This window comes from Myxine glutinosa, chromosome 13 (assembly GCF_964187855.1).
Source record: "Myxine glutinosa chromosome 13, kmMyxGlut1.1, whole genome shotgun sequence".
Taxonomy (NCBI): domain Eukaryota; kingdom Metazoa; phylum Chordata; class Myxini; order Myxiniformes; family Myxinidae; genus Myxine; species Myxine glutinosa.
Genome location: NC_136273.1, coordinates 72,585,351 through 72,605,752, shown reverse-complemented (window position 1 = coordinate 72,605,752; position 20,402 = coordinate 72,585,351). Strand labels below are relative to the sequence as shown.

The 20,402-nt window shown below is 43.5% G+C and overlaps 1 protein-coding gene across 2 annotated transcripts in view; it reads left to right on the top strand.

Moving 5' to 3' along the window:
* The window catches only part of LOC137439023 (neuroligin-4, X-linked), a 330,588-nt gene that overhangs the window by 294,154 nt on the left and 16,032 nt on the right, over positions 1-20,402 (top strand). For both annotated transcript variants that reach the window (XM_068134608.2, XM_068134607.2), the window contains one exon: positions 5,218-5,280. In XM_068134608.2, the coding sequence (XP_067990709.2) occupies positions 5,218-5,280 (63 nt within the window). The remainder of the gene's footprint in view (positions 1-5,217; positions 5,281-20,402) is intronic.

The window sequence follows — 20,402 nt, the reverse complement described above, 5'->3', positions numbered from 1 at the left end:
AGGGTGCCGGCTTGGGATTCTAGGATCCTGGGTTCGAATCCCGGCTTAGCGGTTCGAGTGCCGGCTTGGGATCCTCGGATCCTGGGTTCGAATCCCGACTTAGCGGTTAGGGTGCCGGCTTGGGATCCTAGGATCCTGGGTTCGAATCCCGGCTTAGCGGTTAGGGTGCCGGCTTGGGATCCTAGGATCCCGGGTTCAAATCCCGGTTGATCGCTGAATTAACGCCAGGGGGGTTGACTCAGTCTGTCATCCTTCCGAGGTCGGCAAATTGAGTACCAGCTCACTGGTAATTCCCTGTGTGTCGCAAGAGGAGACTAACAGGGTTGGCGGCAGGAAGGGCATCCGGCTATAAAACATTGCTTCAAAAAGGGGACCACGGTGCCCGAAAAAGGCGAACCCCCGCTTTGCGGGGAAAAATGGCCTCTAAAGGTGGTTCAATCGTAGCACAGGCTTTGATGGGCCTAATGGCCTCCTGCATTGAAGTACATTCTAAGAGAGCTCCTTGTAAAGTTGAACAGTCTTTAATTAAAGTCGATTCAGGTTAATCCACTGCGACTCTAACCCTTTTCTCATCAGATCTCATGAATAATGTTTAAAGGAGATTTCCATTATGGTTGTAACTCGCTCCATGACATAAGGTGTTCTCAAATTGGCTCTTTTAGCGTGAGCCTGTTCGGGTGCATAAACCGATATGCCGATATTGATATGAACCTTTCACAATCATTCATATGTATCATAGCAGACATTACGGTATATTTGGCTTCATTTTAATCATGCATCTCGTTAAGCAGAATGAGATTCGCTTCGACTGTGATGAAGCGCCCAAACTGTAAAAACATGGCCTTAAATTTTTTACCAAATGGAAAGAAAAAAAGAAAGAATCCAATCTCCAAAACCTGTCATTCCTTTGAGTCGGATTCTCTGCAATAGCTAGATCATGTAAAATGCAGGCCTTCGCCTGGGAAATGACCTGTGTTGTCAGAAATTGCTTCGACTCCGCAGGCTTCCGTTAGACACATTTCAAATTGGCTCTATTTTAACCCTTTATGTAAGCTTTCTGCTAACAGGAATCAAAAAAACATATCCTGTTTACATTTGTATATTTATTTTATCATTGACTCGTATATTGGAAAACGATATTCCACTGTGTGGCTTAAAACTCACCAAAGTCAATTATTTTTTATGCCTTTCTACTTTACATCTCATTCAAGATTTATGTAGAAAAACAAGGCCAATAGTCTAACAACAGCATAGCCATCTGCTGAGTGGAGAATCTCTTGTCCCCCTGTCATGTGACGAGATCCTCAGCTCTAATTTTGAACATTTGTGAGGGACATATACATACACCAGATGGAAAGACAAATGCTGTTCAAGATGACATTGCCCCATGGGCTGCACCGTAAAAATATGGCGGCCGGACCACGTGACCTATGATGTCATTTTTTTTTCTGCATCAATTTATACCTCGATGATGCTCAAGAAATTTCATCCTGATCGATGAAGTTTTTTTACTTGCCGAATTATGACGTCATAATGGAGGCACCTATGACATCATCATTAACATGTGTTATTCCACATGAGGAGTACTTTACAATGAGCCACCTTTCAATTTTTTTCCATGGAGCGGTTTCGGAGATATAGAGGTGCAAAATTTTTCAGTGTTTCCAAGATGGCGATCTATCACGTGACCTATGACATCATAATTGTCATTAACAATTTCCACAGGAGGAGGCGCTCCTATGGTGAGAATTTCGTGTCAATCGGACCAACGGGTGCAGAGAAAATGAATTTTAAAGGGAACTAGAAAGTATCTGAAAATGCAAAGCTCATCTGCGTCCGTTTGTAATCAAACGTCTTCCGTATGCTCAAAATAATGAAAAGAGTTTAAAAAAATACAAAATTCGAATTGATGATTTTATGCAGCCTTGACCTTTGAGCTTTAGATCTAAAAAAATAAAATAAAAATCAGCTTCTATGTTTTGATTGGTGAACCAATTCTGTGACGTAATATGCAAATTATTAAAATTTCAGGTCAATCGGATGAAAATTGATGATTTTATGTGACGCTGACATTTGACCTTTTGACCTTTTGACAAAATTATTAATTTGCCTTGTCCGTATTATTATATAAAGCTTTATTGAAAGTTTTATGACAAAACTCAAATTGTAAATTTAAATTTCAGGTCAATTGGATGAAAATTGATGATTTTAGGTGACACTGACCTTTAACCCTTTAACCTTTTGAACTTTTAACAAAATTATTTGTCTTCTCCATATTATCATAATAAAGTTTTGGTGAAAAATTGATGACAATAGCTCGAATGGTAAAAAAAAGTTAAGGCCCAGACAGATTAGACACACGACACACACACACACACACACACACACACACACACACACACACACACACACACACACACACACACACACACACACACACACACACATACACATACACACACACACACACACATACACATACACACACACACACACGAGATTGCAAAACCCAGTCTCCTGCTGTGCATGGGGACGTGCTAATCAACAGCAAAATGCCGGCAAAAGGGCCATACATACATACATACATACATACATACATACATACATACATACATACATACCATACCTGCCATCCTTTTTTGAAAGAAAAGCGGTAGGCGTCGCACGCGTCCCTAGGGGGCTCCTGGGGCATGCCCCCCCGGGAATTTTTCAAAAAAATGAAGCAAAATTGGTGCAATCTCCTGCATTTTGAGACCACAGTTAGCTGAAATATATCAACATATTTTTAGAGTGAAAAAGAGACAACTTAACATGGTTGATCTACTCACCAATCTTAATTTTTCTAAGACATCATGATCATCAGTCACGTTTCCATAAATTACTCACTGTCCAAGCTCTACATGTATGTGCCCATACATGTACACAAGAGTTTACATAATCATGTATCCCCCATGACTGATGGAGAAGTCTGATCGACACATATCCCAGAAGGCATGGCCGTCTCCCTTACGCGAAGCCTTGATACACTTGAACTCTGTTGTCCAACTTGGCTTAGACTTGTTGACCCAGCGTGGGGGTGGTTTTTTTCTTTTCTGGTGTTTGCATTGTTGTCGTGCACTGTTCAAAGCGATGAGTACTCTCTGTTCACTGCAGTCTTTGATCATGAATGGAAAATGGCGCGTTGTCTTGAAATGAATGCCCACTGTTTCCTGTCGTCCCATTGGTCATGCTTAGTTTGGAAGCAATAACCAATCGCTGACGAGATAAGAAATCAAGGTCAGGCACGAGTTTTGTAGAATGTAGAAGCAGCCGCGTGTAATACGATCTTGGCAGTGAGAAACGAACGCAAAACTGAAAAAACACAACTATTAATTTTTTTCCAATAACAATTTCCAAATGCGGTATGTCTGACTAATAAAATCGGTATGCGTTGGGAGCTATAGAAAATCGGTAGGCTGCCGCGCGAATCGGTAGGGTTGGTAGGTGCGTACATACATACATACATACTGTTATGTCTGGCGGGGTAGTGATATGTAGAGCAGATAGATCTGAATAGGTAACGTGCTTCGTCTGTTGCGGTAAGGAATCTGACCTTGTAATAAGTTCATGTGTAGGCGTTTTGTCGGGTAAGGAGTATACTTGTGAACCTACCAGGAGGTTCATGTGTTAAATAGAGTTAGGGATTAAAGAGTAACGCCCCTGTGTGTCCTCACATGGTTAGCCAAACCTTTGTCCCTTTTGGCACTGCACACCACTTAGACACGTCGGTAGGACCTTTAGTACAACACTAAATAACGCCCTCCCTGACATGACTGTGAAAGAGAACCGGCAAAAGGAAACCAGGCCAGGACACCACCGCATGGCCGCCGCCATTTACACCTCTGACAGGCCTATCCACCTCGAGTGCCACGTGCTATGATGACACCACAGGCCTGTGATTCGGTGGAGGCCACTGATTGGATAGTGCGCCAAGGCTGACGTCACCGCCGCAGAGTGATACGAGGGGCGGCAGGACTTTCGAGAGTGAGCTGGTTGGGAGGAGTTGCACGGCAGTTGGTTCAGAGCAGTTGCGCGGCAGTGGGTCTTGAGATGCAGTGGAGTGAGTGAGTTGGCAAGCAGAAGAGTTGGCGTGCAGTGGACTCGCGCTCTCTTTCCCCCTTTGCCGTCCTTCGTCGTTCTGTGTTCATGCTCGAGTTGAGGGTCGACCTTGTGTGGAGCTCGCTGGCCTGCGTTGGATGCGTGGTGCCTGGTGCACGGACCTCGTGGGCGGCGAGGGGATCGGAGCTTGGAACGGGGCCTACCTCGTGTGCAAACGATCGGAGCATGGAGCGGGGCCTGGTGGCGGCCGAGCGGGGCCGTGTTACACGCAAAACTACAGACAGATAAGACTGCACACTACAATACCTTTCCCAATTGCACGACGAACGTGTTCTTTTTATTAATTCATATTCCCTCGTCTCGTTTCTGAAATCTGTCGAGTGGGGACGTCCCAATTAGGATATTTGATACCGGCTCCTGCTTTTTCCTGTCCTTGCCTTTTTCCTTTAATAAACCCTTGTATTATTTTGCATCCCCTGTTAAACCTGTGCCCGCTTGAGTTAATCCCCTTACAGGACCGGAGCTACGTCGGTGCGCTGAAGGTAAGCTTTTGCCGCAGCCTCCATTTTCCTTCTTCCTCCCGCGCGACATATAGCCGAATCCTTGTTTGGTTGTTGCCTCCGAAATGACCATTTAGGCCATCTGCGACTCTAGTGTTAACCGGAGTTGCGCGACAATACATACATACTTGCATACATTCATTCATACGGGCTATGCCATAAAAAACCCACATAGTTGTTCACTGGTGGAACCTCGAGCCATCAAAGTGGTACACAAGCAAAGCAGTGTTGTTGTCATGACACCTACTGATATAATGCATTATGCAGGCACAAGTTCCCACTTTGACTGTGCACACGCAGACACACAACAAATGGGTGATATTTAGTTTTTGGTTGTGTAAATTGTGTCATTTATTTGTTTATTGTGCTTGAAGGAAAAATGGGAAACAAATAATCCGACGTTTGAAAGGCGGTCGTTGGGGGCAGAATTTAATGGGATAGCATGAGTAGATGTTGACCAGTTTTATATGATGGCTGAATTGATTAGATAAGCTCTGCCTTAGATATTCCTTATGTAATTCAATCTCTCGTAAACTCGCTGCTCCTGTGTCGCTTTTAGAGTATCTTCTCACATCTGATTGAAAAGAACATGTGGAACAACAACTGGATTCAAAAAAATGAGGTGAGACCTTCAGATCCCTTGTTTGTTCTTCACCGGTGAGACTGTGACGTGCAAATGCGATGCAATTTCACTGCAGCCTGTTCTGTGTTCTGTCCGTTCGGTTCTTCTCATACTCGGTCATCCCATCATGACTGACGGTAATTCTGTAAGTTGTAACCAGTTTTTAGAATGGACAAAGCGACAGCCTGACCTGTTGTACGTCTGACGTCACTCGCATTACTGCATGCACTGTCCAATTAAAAGTCATGGAACATGCAAATAATTGACTGTGCATAACGAGCCTTACTGTTGTAGGCATTTGGTATATTGTACGGACTCCATCTTTTCGTCCAAGGGGATGGTGCCGAGTTAGCACACTTACACCTTCGAGTTGTCTAGTCTGACTTACACCTTGATTCCCAAACCGACTTTAAACTGTCTGATTGGTGCTTTGCAGACAGGGTGTTGATTTCACAAAGTTCTTAGTCCCTCAGATGGATATTAAGCCGGTTATCCTCTCTGTTAGCATTAGATGGTGGATGTTAAAGATTCTATATTTTGACACAGTGTAAGTCATTCTTGCCAAATTCCAAAAATTCCTGCCCTAACCTATAGGATGAATGGAATCAGCTGCACAGGTGCACTTACAGTAGTGATGCAAACTATAATGGCCACATACTGCTCACAACAAAACAAAAAGCTCCTTTCATCGAAAATGGCCTATGCGTCCAGTTGCCATATTGTACTCCTCCATTCTGTGATGATAGAGCTCCTCCTCCAGAATGATGCAAATCCTCACCTACAGAAGAGGAACAATGGTCTGTGGTGGCATCAATATCCCACAGAAGAGCTCAAGAGCTTGACCGATGTGAACAAAACGAATGCAACTTCCCAGCATGGATGCTGTATGTTTTATGGAATTAGACTGCACGTTTATGGATATGTGAAGGATTCAGAAGGGCATGTGATAAGGCGAGAGTATTGATTAAGGGGGATTTCAACTTGCCCCGGATAGATTAGTCCAGGAACAAGGAAAAGGCAGAGCAGATGAAGATTTTCTGGTGATTTAGTCCAGGATTGCTTTGTGACCCTGTTTGTACAAAAGCCCACGAGGGGAGTGCAGTGTTAGTCCTTTTTTTGAGCATTTATCCAAATATGGTGGAGGAGGTGGAGGTGGGAGAACATCTGGGGACCAGCGACCCCAATATAGTAAGCGCAACTCTGTTGTTGAGATCTGAAGTTCAGGATAATGGTGTGAGGTTAATGGATTGTAAGAGGGCAAACTTTGAGGGTACGAGAAGTGAATTGGGAGCTTTATATTGGGTAAAGTTAATGAGTGGGTGGTCTGCATCAGATAAATGGGCAACCTTCAAGGAGCAAATGTTTCAGGTGCACAGTAGGTATATTCCAGTGAGTTGTAAAACTAGAGGCAGAAAGACGACAGGGTAGTTGAGCAATGAGATAAGGAGTGCTGTTAAGAATAAGCAGAAGGCATTTATTCGGTATAAACTAACAGGACTAGACTTCCACTCACATCAGTATGGCAGGGAACAGAGACTAGTTAAGAAAATAATTCAGCAGGCCAAAAGGGAATATGAGAAGGACGTAGCCAAGAATACCAACAAGGCATAATTTAAGGATGTAAAGGGTTAAGAAATGTGTGGGCCCATTGAGGAAAAGCACAGCAGAATAGGTGGATGATGAGAATGAGAGGGGAGGATAATTTAAAATGTTTTCTTTCTATATTTACACAGGAACAGTCAGGGGAACTTCCAATGTCGGAGAGCATCTATCTCAGGGGAGGACACTGAGCAAGGGCTTTTGGAAGAGTTCCAAGTAGAAGTGGAGAAGTGAAGAAACAAAAAGAAAGAAATGACACAACCAGCGTTTTCGCACCATTACATGCCATGGGCTGCTAAGGTAGTTTCATGGGCGAAGGGGCACAATCCTGGATTAGTCACCACTCCAACGCAGGAGTGAAAAATAAATGGGTTGGTAAAGCTCCAGGACTGGATAATATGCATCTCGAGTATTGAAGGAGGTGGCAGAGCAGATAAGCGAGATGTTAACGGGTATCTTCAATAGCTTACTGACGAGAGACAGGTACCGGAGGATTGGAGAGTAGCAATTGTAATACCATTATTTAAGAACGGATCCAGAGAAGAATTGGGGAACCATTTATTTCATTTTTTTTTTTTTTTTGTATTCAAGATCGAGGCTCGTGAAAGAGCGAACATTAATCACACAGAAAGACAAACCGACACAAAAAACATATAACATCGGGAGCGGTAGACAAGATGAGGAGAGAGGGGGAAGGACACAAACACAACATTTGAGAGCAGGGACCAAGAGACATGGAGACATCGAGAGATCTGTGGGAGGGAGAGGGCTTTGGGGGGAGGCATGGGAAGGGGGGTGGGGGGGTGGGAGAGGTATAAAACATATGGACACTGTTAGGACTTCCAGGAAAGAAATTGGAATTTCAAACAAGGTGGATCTGGGGTGAATTAGCGGGGGTAGAAAAGATCAAGGTTTTGGATGGGGGAAGATAAGAGATGGTGGTGAACAGCTCTTTTGAAGACCTGGAGGGAGGAGTGGGATTGAAGGGAGTGTGGGAGTTTGTTCCAGAGGCGGGAGAAAAGAGGAATGAAAGAGTGAAGGTGAGCAGAGAGCCGAGATTTCGGCAGTTCAACCATCAGAGGGTTGCTGGCAGATCTTGTGCGACCTGGAGGAATATTTGGGGGACAGAGCACAGAGAGAGCTGGGGGAGCAAGGTCGGAGAGGAGTCGGTAGATGATAGAAAGACCACCTACCTGCCTGCGGTGAGTGAGTGAAAGGCCCTCAGAGATAGCTTCATCGCGGGAGATTCCAATGATTCTGAAAGCTTTGGTTTCAACAGCGTGAAGCCGAGCTAGGTGTGATGCAGGAGCACCGGCCCATAGGGGAGAACAGTATTCCATTGAGCTGCGGATGAAAGCCTTGTGTGTGCCTAGGAAGGACTTCGCACGACGGAGGATGCCCAGATGGCGACTGGCTTTGGAGGCCAGCTTGGAAATGTGGTTTTCCCAAGAAAGATCATGACAGATAGTGAGACCCAAAAGCTTGAGCGACAGAACTTCTTGGAGAGGATTGTTGAGAAAGTAGATGGGTGGGTTGTCCAGTCGATCTTTTCGGAGAGACAAAGTAAGAGTGTGAGATTTGTCAGGATTGAAAGACATGTTCCACTTGTTTGACCAGTCTGTGATTTTGTCCAGGTCTTCAGAGAGTGAGGAGGCTGCAGACTGCCGATCTGAGGGAAGAGGAATGGAGCGGCAGAGAGTGGAGTCATCAGCAAAGAGATAGAGAGGATTTTCCAGAGAGTCGGAGAGATCATTGATAAAGACCAGAAAAAGCACAGGGCCCAGAACACTGCCTTGGGGAACTCCAGCCTGAACAGGAAGGGGAGATGAGAGAAGTCCATTCAGGGCCACACGTTGACTACGACCAGAGAGGAAGTCCGCAAGCCATGCATGGAGATTTCCATGGATACCATAGGAGGAGAGTTTGGTGAGCAGAGCTGGTTGCCAGACCGTATCGAAGGCACGTGATATGTTAAGGGAGACAGCTCTGATTTCCTGTTTGGCATTGAGGACCTCCATCCATTGTTGACACAGCAGAAGCAGCATGTCCAGAGTAGAGTGACCTGGTCTGAAACCAAATTGATGATCAGAGATCAAGCCATTGGAGAAGAGGAAAGATTTCATATCCGAAGCAATGATGGATCCCATGACTTTGCTGATAATTGGGAGCAGGCTGATTGGTCTGTAGTTGCAAGGATCTGTTTTTGCACCTTTTTGTGTAAAGCGGTAATGTTTGCTGATTTCCAGGATGCTGGCAGATGACCTTGAGCAAAAGATAGGGTGAAAAGAACAGAGAGAGGGTGAGATAGAGCGGCAGAGCAGGATTTTAGGATCCGTGGGCTGATGCCGTCTGGTCCAGTTGCAGAATCAGAGTCGAGGTTTGACAAAAACCTGTTTGACCTAACATTGACCTGTTAACTTGACTTTAGATGTGGGAAATGTGTTGGAGACATTAATTAAGGAACTTGCAGGGAAACATTTGAATAATTTCAAATTAATAAAGGTAGTCATCAGGATTTTACCAAAGGGAGATCACGTTTAACATTATTTTGGGAATTCTACAAATAAGTTACTGATTGGGTGGATGAAGAAAGTACGGTCGATGTCGTGTATCCTGACTTGAAGAAGGTATTTGATAAGGTACCACATAGGAGGTTGTTGGCTAAGGTGAGGGCTTATGGAGTGGCTGGTCAGGTAGCTAATTGGATCAGAAACTGCCTTAATTATAGAGAGCAAAGAGTGGCTTTGAGTTGGAGGTTGTATGTAGTGGGGTACCTCAGGGTTCGGTACTGGGACCATTATTACCTCCGCCACCGAAGGTGGATGGAGGTTGTGTATTCACCCGTCTGTCTGTCTGTCTGTCTGTCTGTTTGTCTGTTTGTCTGTCTGTTTGTGAACAAGATATCTCAAAGAGTTGTGGACGAATTCAGACAAAATTTGGCAGATAGGTAGCGTATGTGATAAGGATGAAATGATTAGATTTTGGTGAAGATTGGATTCGGATCCGGCAAGTAGAATTTTTAAAGTGATTCTTCACCATTGGGAGATAGGGCGAAAAACGATATATAGCAGGATATCTCAAAAAGTTATCGACGGATTTGGATGAAACTTTGTGGACCTGTTGTGTGTGTGACAAGGAAGAACTGATTCAATTTTGGTGAAGATCTGAATATGGATTCGGATACGAGATTTATTTTATATTTAAGTGATTCTTCACTATTGAGATATAGGGCGAAAAGCGATATATAACATGATATTTAAAATGTTATGGATGACTCATGACAAAAATAGGTGAATGAGTTGGTTAGGTGACAAGAACAAGCCAATTAGATTTTGGTTCAGGTCCGAAACCAGCTCCGGCCTATCAGTGGGATACAAAACAAACTGTTCAGCCTGGCGGAGGTATGCGCTCCACCGAGTGCCGCTCTACTTATTCATAAAATACATCGATTATTTGGATGATGGGGTTAAGTGTCAGCTTTCCAAATTTGCAGATATCACAAAGTTCAATGCTCTCGGCCCTGTGCTTTTTCTGGTCTTCATCAATGATCTCTCCGACTCTCTGGAAAATCCTCTCTATCTCTCTGCTGATGACTCCACTCTCTGCCGCTCCATACCTCATCCCTCAGATCGGCAGTCTGCAGCCTCCTCACTCTCTGCAGACCTGGACAAAATCACAGACTGGTCAAACAAGTGGAACATGTCTTTCAATCCTGACAAATCTCACACTCTTACTATGTCTCTCCGAAAAGACCGACTGGACAACCCTCCCATTTACTTTCTCAACAATCCTCTCCAAAAAGTTCGGTCACTCAAGCTTTTGGGTCTCACTATCTGCCATGATCTTTCCTGGGAAAACCACATTTCCATGCTGGCCTCCAAATCCAGTCGCCGACCGGGCATCCTCCGTCGTGCAAAGTCCTTCCTTGACACACCTGAGCTCGTCACCACATACAAGGCTTTCATCCGCAGCTCACTGGAATACTGCTCTCCCCTCTGGGCTGGTGCTCCTGCCTCACACCTAGCTCGTCTTCACGCCGTTGAAACCAAAGCTTTCAGAATCATTGGAATCTCCCGTGATGAAGCTGATTGTGAGGGCCTTTCACTCACTCACTGCAGGCAGGTTGGTGGTCTTTCTGTCTTCTACTGACTCCTCTCCCGCCTTGGTCCCCCAGCTCTCTCTGTTCTCTGTCCCCCAAATATTCCTACATGTCGCACAAGATCTGCCAGCAACCCTCTTATGGTGAAACTGCCAAAATCTATGCTCTCTGCTCACCTTCACTCCTTCATTCCTCTTTTCTCCCGCCTCTGGAACAAACTCCCTCACTCTCTTCAATCCCACTCCTCAATTAATTTCCCATATTAAATGTATTAGCATAAGTGTGACGTAATTTGATCGTGATATGAGAAGCGTCATTTTATGTATAGAAAGATGCTTAATTACCTTTGCCATCAAAGGTGCATGGAGCTTATGTTTTCACCCCTGTCTGTCTATTCGTTTGTTTATCTGTTTGTGAGCGGGATATCTCAAAAAGTTATGGAAAAATCTGGACGAAATTTGGTGGACAGGTTGGGGTTGTGAAAAGGACGAATTGATTAGATTTTGGTGAAAATCCATATCCGGATTCAGTCACGAGAATTGTTTTGATTTGTAGGTAATTCTTCACCATAGAGAAATGGGGCAAAAAGCGACTTATAGCAGGATATCTCAAAAAATTGCAGATAGATTGTGACAAAACTTAGTGGATGAGTTGGCTTGGTGACAAGAAGAAGCCGATTCGCTTTTGGTTCAGGTCTGGATGTAGATCCGGCATAGCAGTAGGATACAAAACATAAACTTCAACCTGGCGGAGGTTTACGATCTACTGAGTACCTTTCCCGTTACCTCCGCCACCAAAGGTGGATGGATGGAGGTTATGTTTTCACCCCCGTCTGTCTGTCTGTTTGTCTGCTTGTGAACAAGACATCTCAAAAAGTTGTGGACGGATTCGGACGAAATTTGGCAGAGAATTAGCATATGTGACAAGGACAAAATGATTAGATTTTGGTGACGATCTGGATCTAGATCTGGCTGGTATAATTTTTTCAGTGATTCTTCACCATTGGGAGATGGGGCCAAAAATGATGCATAGCAGGATATCTCAAAAAGTTATGGACATATTTGGACGAAACTCGGTGGACAGGTTGTGTGTGTGACGAGGAAGAATCGATTACATTTTGGTGAAGATCCGGATCCGGATCCGGCTAGTAGAATTTTTAAAGTGATTCTTCACCATTGGGAGATAGGGCCAACAACTATAAACAGCAGGATATCTGAAAATTGTGGACGGATGATTTTGATTAAATGTGATTCTGTATTGTGATTATCTGGCTACTCTGGGATACAAAACGTAAACTGTTCACCTGGTGGAGTTATGCTCTCTACTGAGTGCCGTTCTAGTTTCATTATAAAACCACTTGGTCTCCATGGTGAAAGTGGTGGTTCTGATTGTGGTTGCAATTGTGTACATCCGTTAAAGGACAAGTTGGATATGGGTCAGCAGCGCCCATAACACGGCTGTGCTGTGTGCCTAATGACGCCACTCGGTCATTATTGGAGATCATGAGCTTGGCACCGAATCAGCAGGCGCATCAACTGACTCGGTTGCCCCAATCCCCACAGCATTGTGGTAAATAGACATGTGATCCGGCCTGGGGTGACTGAATCAGTCAGCCACCATAACCCCTTTGACACGGTTCGCCGGTATATGTACCAAGAAATGCGGATGACCCTGTGGCTGTAAAATAAAAATCTGTATACCTCCTTACTACGTCATCTCAAAATGCCTCCTGTAAAGTCACACAAGTTGTACACGGCAGCTTTTAAGTTTAAAATTGTTAAGTTATCTGAGGAAAATGGCGAGAATATGGCTGTGCATAGGAAGTACTGTGTCAGTGAGAAATGTGTTCAGGATTGGCATAAAGCAAAGGTTACGTTGCAGACTACCAAGAAAACCAAGAGGGTTAATCATGCCTGAAAGGTAGGTGGAGAATCATTGAGGATAAGTTGGAATATGTGCTGACTCAACTTGCTGCTTGTCGAGGATTTAACACTGTGCAGCTGAGACGACAGGCCGAACAAATCACAACCGATTTGGCAGTTGAAAGTTTCAGACATGATCCTTCCAGGTGCTTCAGATTTATGCATAACAATGGATGGTGTATTAGGCAGTGCACAACTTTGGCACAGAAACCTCCCAAGAACTTGGAGGAGAGGTTGGACAACTTCCACAAATCCGTACAGCCAAATATCCAGGAGGATGATTTGGATATGTCGAACGTGATCAACATGGACGAGGTGCCTTTGAGATTTGATATTCCAATGAACAGAACAGTCGAGTCCAAAGGTAAGGCGATGGTTACTTTCAAGACTATGAGCCGTCAGAAGTCGAGTTTCACAGTGGTTCTCTTGTTTTCAGTAGATGTCGGAAGCAGAGCCATAGAATACTTGAATTTGGTGACCTCAGTTTGAGCAAAAACGATCGTGATTGGAGGATATGTGATCACATGACCGTAAGGCGCCATCTTGTTACTCATCTTCCCCAAGTGAGGCATGGAATTTCTGTGCATCTGTGTGGACACCATCATATTTACATCTTGTCATCATAATTTTTCATTCTGAAGTCGGTTTTGGGGTGTAAAATATGCCGTGATGTTCAGGATGGGGCAGTTCCAATTGATCAGGCAGAGTTAGGAAGATACATCTTTATCCTAATTTTCCAGAAAGGAAGAAAAATTGCAAAGTAAAAGTTTGTCGCGAGGAATGGAAAACCAACAACGAGTCGTTTTTTTTGTGCGGCGATGAGAATAATTCTGTTGCTGTTAAAAAGTTGTAAAAGTAGAATCAGGACAAATAAGAAGTAAATAACTTAAATGGTAATTGATCCATGGTAAGAGAAAGGGATTCCCTTTTACAGATTCCCTTTCTCTCAGGGCGGACCAATTATTATCATTTAATGTACCGGTATTTACTTCTTATTTGTTTAACTGTTCTTTCCATCCACAAAGTTCGCTAATTTTGTGCTGAAGTGATCGATTACATGTCAAGTAGAATCACGAGTTGTACCACATGACATCCTATGTTATGATAATATGATCTTCTAAGGGACAATCTCTTCTGTTATGAATGTAATGTAAGTTGTGGTCCAAATAATAAAATAATCTGCATGCGTCGACATACATATGTAATGTAACATTACCTATTATTGCACTAGTAAAAAAGCCCATCAAATATGACAGGTTGGAACAGTTTATTTGATGGTGCAGCCTCGTGAGCATGCCAAAGTCTGAAGCCTTGGCCTCGTGTCAGGTGTGCTTACATCTTCTTTATTTATGAGACATCATACGGATGTAAATTAACATTCGGTTTACTCTGCGCACGTTGCACCTCTCTACGCCTTGTATTTATTGTTGTTTTAAAAAAACGCTTCTGTACACCGCCCTTGAGGCTCTGTTTGCAAGCCACCGTCTACAATTCCAATTTAGAAGAGACATAATCCGAGTTTGTTATATCCTCAAAAAATAGATTGTAGTGAACACACATTCGTGTTAAAAGATTGGCTTTTAAAACCTACCCTTATTAAGGTGGACAGACGTCTGTACAAACACACAAACTGACATTGCGTTATACATGTGACCACACAGGACCATGAGTGGATCATCCATTACATGCATGCAAGGAACATTATTACTGTAGAAAACCATGAAACGTCACAGAATGTGACATGTTATGGGGATGTTTTGTCTCAGTAAAGTCAAGCTGAGATGCAAGAAACCTTGTCTGTGACTTGGCATACCTGGTACATTCAAAGAGCTCATCCTAAGTTATTAAAAAGCTTGGCTCATAGCAAAGGGTCTTGAGTGGTTAAAGTGGATAAAAAGTCTTGTGGGTCTAATGGGGTCTTAAATGTATTGAGAGATCTTGACGGTCGAAAATTAAAGGTCTAAGAGGTCTAGGGTTTTAATGTTCTGAATATCTGAAGTGTCTAAAGTCAAAGGTTTATAAAGGTCTGAGACCTAAAGGGCCGAAGGAGTCTGAGGGTTTAAAGGATCGAAAGTAAAAGGTCTGTAAGTAATGGTCTATAAGGTCTAAGGAATCTAAAAGGTCGAAATATCTCAAAGGTACTTTCCAATAGTACATAATTAATGCTACATCACACATAAACAGTTGGGTAACAACATGGCGCCTATTGCTAAGTTTGACGAACTCGAGTATTCTATGGCTCTGGCATGAAGTCTGTCTTTGTCCTCCCTCCCCCTCCGCAATCCGCCCCACGCCTGCACCCTCTCACCCCCATGATTATTTTAAAGAGAGACAATGCCAAAGGAGACGTTTCCCAATGCTGTCAATGGTTGAAGTGAATCTCAAAGGTTGGATGGAGGACGACATGATGGGAAAGTTGCTGGAAATGTGTTACTTGCATCAGTCTGGTGTATTCTTCTCATGAATAGATCATTGCTCATCATAGACTCTATGCATGTACATACAAGTGATGAGGTGAAGGCAAAATAAATCGAATATAAGAAGACAGTGTTCGGCATCATTCCTGGGGGAATGACCAGGTTGTTGCAGCCACTGAACATTTCCATTAATCGTTGCTTCAAGGTTGAGCTCCGGAAGACATGAGAGAATTCAATGACCACAGGTGAACATAGTTACACCAACAAGGGAAGTATGCGTCATGCCTCCTGCGCCGAGGTGGTTCAGTGGATCAAGGACACGTGGGACATTGTGCCTCGGGTGGTCTTTGTTAACGGCTTTGCCAAGGTAGATGTTCTCAGTGGACCAGTGGAGCCCGAGGACGATGACATGGAAACTGAGGGTGATGAGAACAGCCCACCTGGCATAACTCCTGAGCTTCTCACCTTATTCAATATTCTGATATGGAAAACGAGGAATTTGATGGTTTCTCAGATGTTGAGCGATAATGCGGTGTACTGTGACCAGATCAAACATGTTGAGACGGTGCTCAGGGAAAAAGCCCTTTCATTGATTAAAATGTGCTTGTATTACAATAAGTGTCAGGTGTTCATGTTTATTACGTAGTGTGAACTTCAACAAAATTTAATATGTTGTGAGCTTGTGCTGATCCTGGAAGGACAGTGATGCGTCATGACAGTGTCAAAGAGGAATTAACACCTCAATTGTTCTGATCGAATGAGTTTTGCTAACTACTGTAATTGATCTAGCTTTGTCTTGTACTCCAAATCGACTTATCGATGAATGAAGGAAAGAAATATGGGGAAATCATCCAATTCGACTTAAACTCCACATCAACTAAAACGCTGAAAAATACAGGTAAGCCTGGTCCCCCCCCCCCCCCCCCCCCGTTCTGGTTGCAGGCCTGGCACCATTGTAAACCCGGCACTGCCTTGCGGATGATTGGAAGTAAGCTAATTGGTTTGTAGGTAAGGAGATCCGTTTTGCACTTTTTTGTGTCATGCAGTGATGTTGACTGACTTCCATGCAGATGGAAGATGACCAACGTCAAATGACAGAATAAAAGGTTTTTTTTTTAGGAAACGTGAACTGATGCCATCGGGTCCAGTAGCAGAGTCAGAGTCGAGAGCCGTCAGGACCTTCCCCATCGTCTCAGGTGCAAAATACATAGAGTCCAGGAGCATTTGGGTGTGACAGAGAGAGAGGAGAGAGAGAGACAGACAGACAGACAGACAGACACACAGACACAGACAGACAGACAGACACAGACAGACAGACACAGGCAGACAGACACAGACAGACACACAGACAGACACACACACAGACAGACAGACACACAGACACACAGAAACACAGACACACACAGACACACAGACACACAGACACACAGACACACAGACACACTTTGACTTTTGAAGCTCTTTTATTATAAAGGTAAGAAAACCATACAAGTCATGCAAATAATAAAGTCACCACAATTCCAAACATGTGCAGCCAAACAACAACAATAAAAACACCAAGCACTAAAATAAAAAACTTAACAAACCATGATCAAGTTTACGAAACCCACCCTTTGCACACCATTTTTTCACAAAGGTTTGTAAATCATCTTTCATTTGGCAAAAAGAAAATTCCAAGCGTAACCTTGCCATGACTAGAGCCTTAAACACAATTACCACATCACATAAAATATCAGCATTTGCCAGGAGCTTTGCTTTTCTTGTCTTGTAGATTGCTAATTGGAAATTAAGAAATTAACAAGAGCAGTCTCAGATCGTTTTTTATAACTAAGTGGTATTCCAAAGATAAAAACACGTGCAGAAAAAGAAAAGTTCATACGATTTTAAAAAGTTGATTAAAAATTAAAGAAGGGAGAGAGTCTTGCACAATCTACGTAAGCATGGAAAAGGTCTTCAGAAATCATACAAAAAGGGCATTCCACTGAATTATCCTCATTAAAACGATGTAATAAAACATTGGAGGGCAACACCATATGGGCGAGTCTCCAAGCAATATCACCAGTCCTTTTAACAATCGGTGAAACATACATTGCAGACCATTGCGGATGGGAGGGAGACCCAGAAGGCAGTTTCTCTTTCCATCGAGCCCCAAAAGAAACTGGCTGTAACGAGGGAAACCGGACTGAAATACACAAACGATACAGTCTCTTTTTATCCTTGCTGGAAAGTGGCGATGAGGATAACAAGATAGATGTTGTGGTGCTATCAGCCGGCAGGCTAGAGCTAGCACAGATCTGTGGTGGTGTATGGTGGTCACCAATGTTGGCGGTTGAGCTCAGGCCCAAGTGCCTAAAACACACAGGATTTCCTGTAGGACCTTGGCTACGCTCCTCAAAGATCTGATGCCAGTTCTTACTTGAAGATGTCCTGCGGAGAACCAACTGTTCCTGTTACAGTCACGAAGGTCCCGAGTCGTTTTCACGCCAGCACTCACAAAACGTTGCACAAAGGCACGTGAGTGGGGAATAGCAGGAAAGAGGGCATTGTAGAAAAGGGGTTCCCGGAGGAACCTTTCACTGTTGTATGTCCCCATTTGCCGAGTTACTGAAATGGACTGCCAGACGTTCAAGACATCTTGGTAAAAGTCAGGGAGCAGCGAAGCATCGACATGTTGCAGCTCCATGAAGAAGAGTTCACAATTGTACCCAAGCATGCCGGCTTGTTTTAATATACAGTTTGCAGTCGATTTCCAGGGCAAGGCCTCCAGATATATAAAACGACGAGCTGTAGAGACTCGGAAGGCCATCACCCGACAAAGAATGTCCACAAGCCCATGATCCCCTTCTGCCAGTGGAAGGCAAATAGTCTCTGGCTTTAGCCAGTGTTTGCCATCCCAAAAGAAGTCAAGTAAACATTTTTGGATTGACGACACCAACGTTGCAGGTGGCTGAAAGGCAATCATTTTATGCCATAACAGAGGGGCCACCAGGTTGTTAATGACCAGGGCACGACCTCGAAAAGACAAGGTCGACAAAATTCCTCTCCATCTGTTTAATTTGTTGCTGATTTTGTGGAGCAAACCATCCCAATTCCTTTTGACAAAACCTGGGGTTCCAAGATAAACACCGAGGTATTTCACACCTTCTTTTCCCCATGTCAAATTCATCGGGAGAATTGGAAGGGCAGAAGGTGGCGTACCGCCGACCCAAACTGCTTTGCATTTCGACCAATTAATTTGCATTGTACATGCTTGAGAGTATACCCGTAGGCACTCAAATAGCAGAGCAATGTCATTACTGCTGCGAACAGCAACACATACATCATCAGCATAGGCCGAAATGATAACGGGATGTTCTGAGGGAGTCACTGAAAATCCCATAAGAGAAGATCGTAAACGAATCAAGAGGGGGTCAATACAAAGAGAGTACAAGATTCCAGATAAGGGACAGCCTTGCCGAATTCCCCTCCCAATCCGCAAAGGTGAACAGAGACCATCATTGATTTTGATCGAGCTAAAAATGTGATTATACAATAAGGATACATATGAAATAAAGGATGCCCCAAAACCAAATTGCTTTAAAATGTGAAACAAATACTCATGATTAACAGAGTCAAAAGCCTTTTCTTGGTCAATAAAAAAGAGACCGGTATGTTGTTGTTGAAATGCACACACATCCCACAGGTCTCGTACCAAAAAAATGTTATCGTGCATAGATCTGTGCATAACACAGTACGATTGATCCTGATGTATAACTGTGCTTAAAACAGTCTTTACACGGTTGGCAAGCGTTTTGGCAAAAATCTTGTAATCTGTGCAGAGAAGAGAGATTGGGTGCCAGTTCTGTATCAATTGCAGGTCGTTTTTCTTAGGGATAAGGCAAACAACTGCACGCCGACAACTAAGGGGTAACAATCCCTCACGCAGACTGTATAAAAACACTGAGTGCAAAGCAGGACCAAGCATGTCCCAAAAGGTTTTATAAACTTCAGCTGGTAGCCCATCAAAACCAGGAGCCTTATGATCAGCAAGGCCATCGAGCGCAGTTTTAAGTTCACCGAGAGTAATGTTCTCATCCAAGACATGCCGTTGATGCTCATCTATCTGCAGTAAATTGGTCGTAATATTCTGCATTGCAGGCACATCATTGGGCTTAAAGGAAAACACATTCTCAAAATAAGACCGAACAAAATGAACAATCTCCATATTATCACTAAGAATATGGCCATCACTAGCCCGAAGACTAAGCATTTGCTGGCTCGCCTACGTCGTCTTCTCAAACTTAAAGAAATCTTTACAACATGTGTCTGACGACAGCAAACCATTCACTCTCAGCCTGACGAAGGCACCAATACCATTTTCTTGAATTAATTCCTTAAGCAGAGTTTGTTTTTCAAAGAGGAGTTGACACCGTCTTTCATCACTGAGGACCTCAGTACCTTCCTGCAATCGTAGAATTTCTTGTTTCAAGGCATCAATACATAATTGTTTACTTTGAGAGCAATTGGTTTTGTATTGCTGATAGAAAACACAGATCTGCGCTTCAGCATAGTCCCACCACTGACAGAGATTTAGGAAACTATGTTGGAAATACACAACCTTGTCCCAAAAAACCACAAAGGATGATTTAAAGAAAGGATCGCTCAGAAGTGAGGTGTTAAAGGACCAATACAGGGTGCGGCGTTTGAAACGAGGAAAAGAAAAGCACAGTTTTACCAAAGAATGATCAGAGAAACCAGAAGGGACAATAGCCGTATATGTCACAAGGTTGACAGCAGAGTTAGGAATATAAAATTTATCAAGACGAGCAAGTGAAAGATGATTTAGTAAAACCCGACACCAGCTAAATTGCTGCAGGTTTGGGTGTTGTTGCCGCCATACATCGTTGAGGTCAAGCCACGAAATTATACTGGAAAGAGGCCTACTTGAAGCTGGATGTGGCTCTGCACTGTTCCTATCTAAAGTTGGGTTTAAAGTACAGTTAAAGTCACCCCCTAAGCACAACAACGTATCAGAAGAGAGGTGTCTCAGGAAATTAAAGGACTGATTAAAAAAAGTTCCTCTATCTGTACTATCGCTTGGAGCAT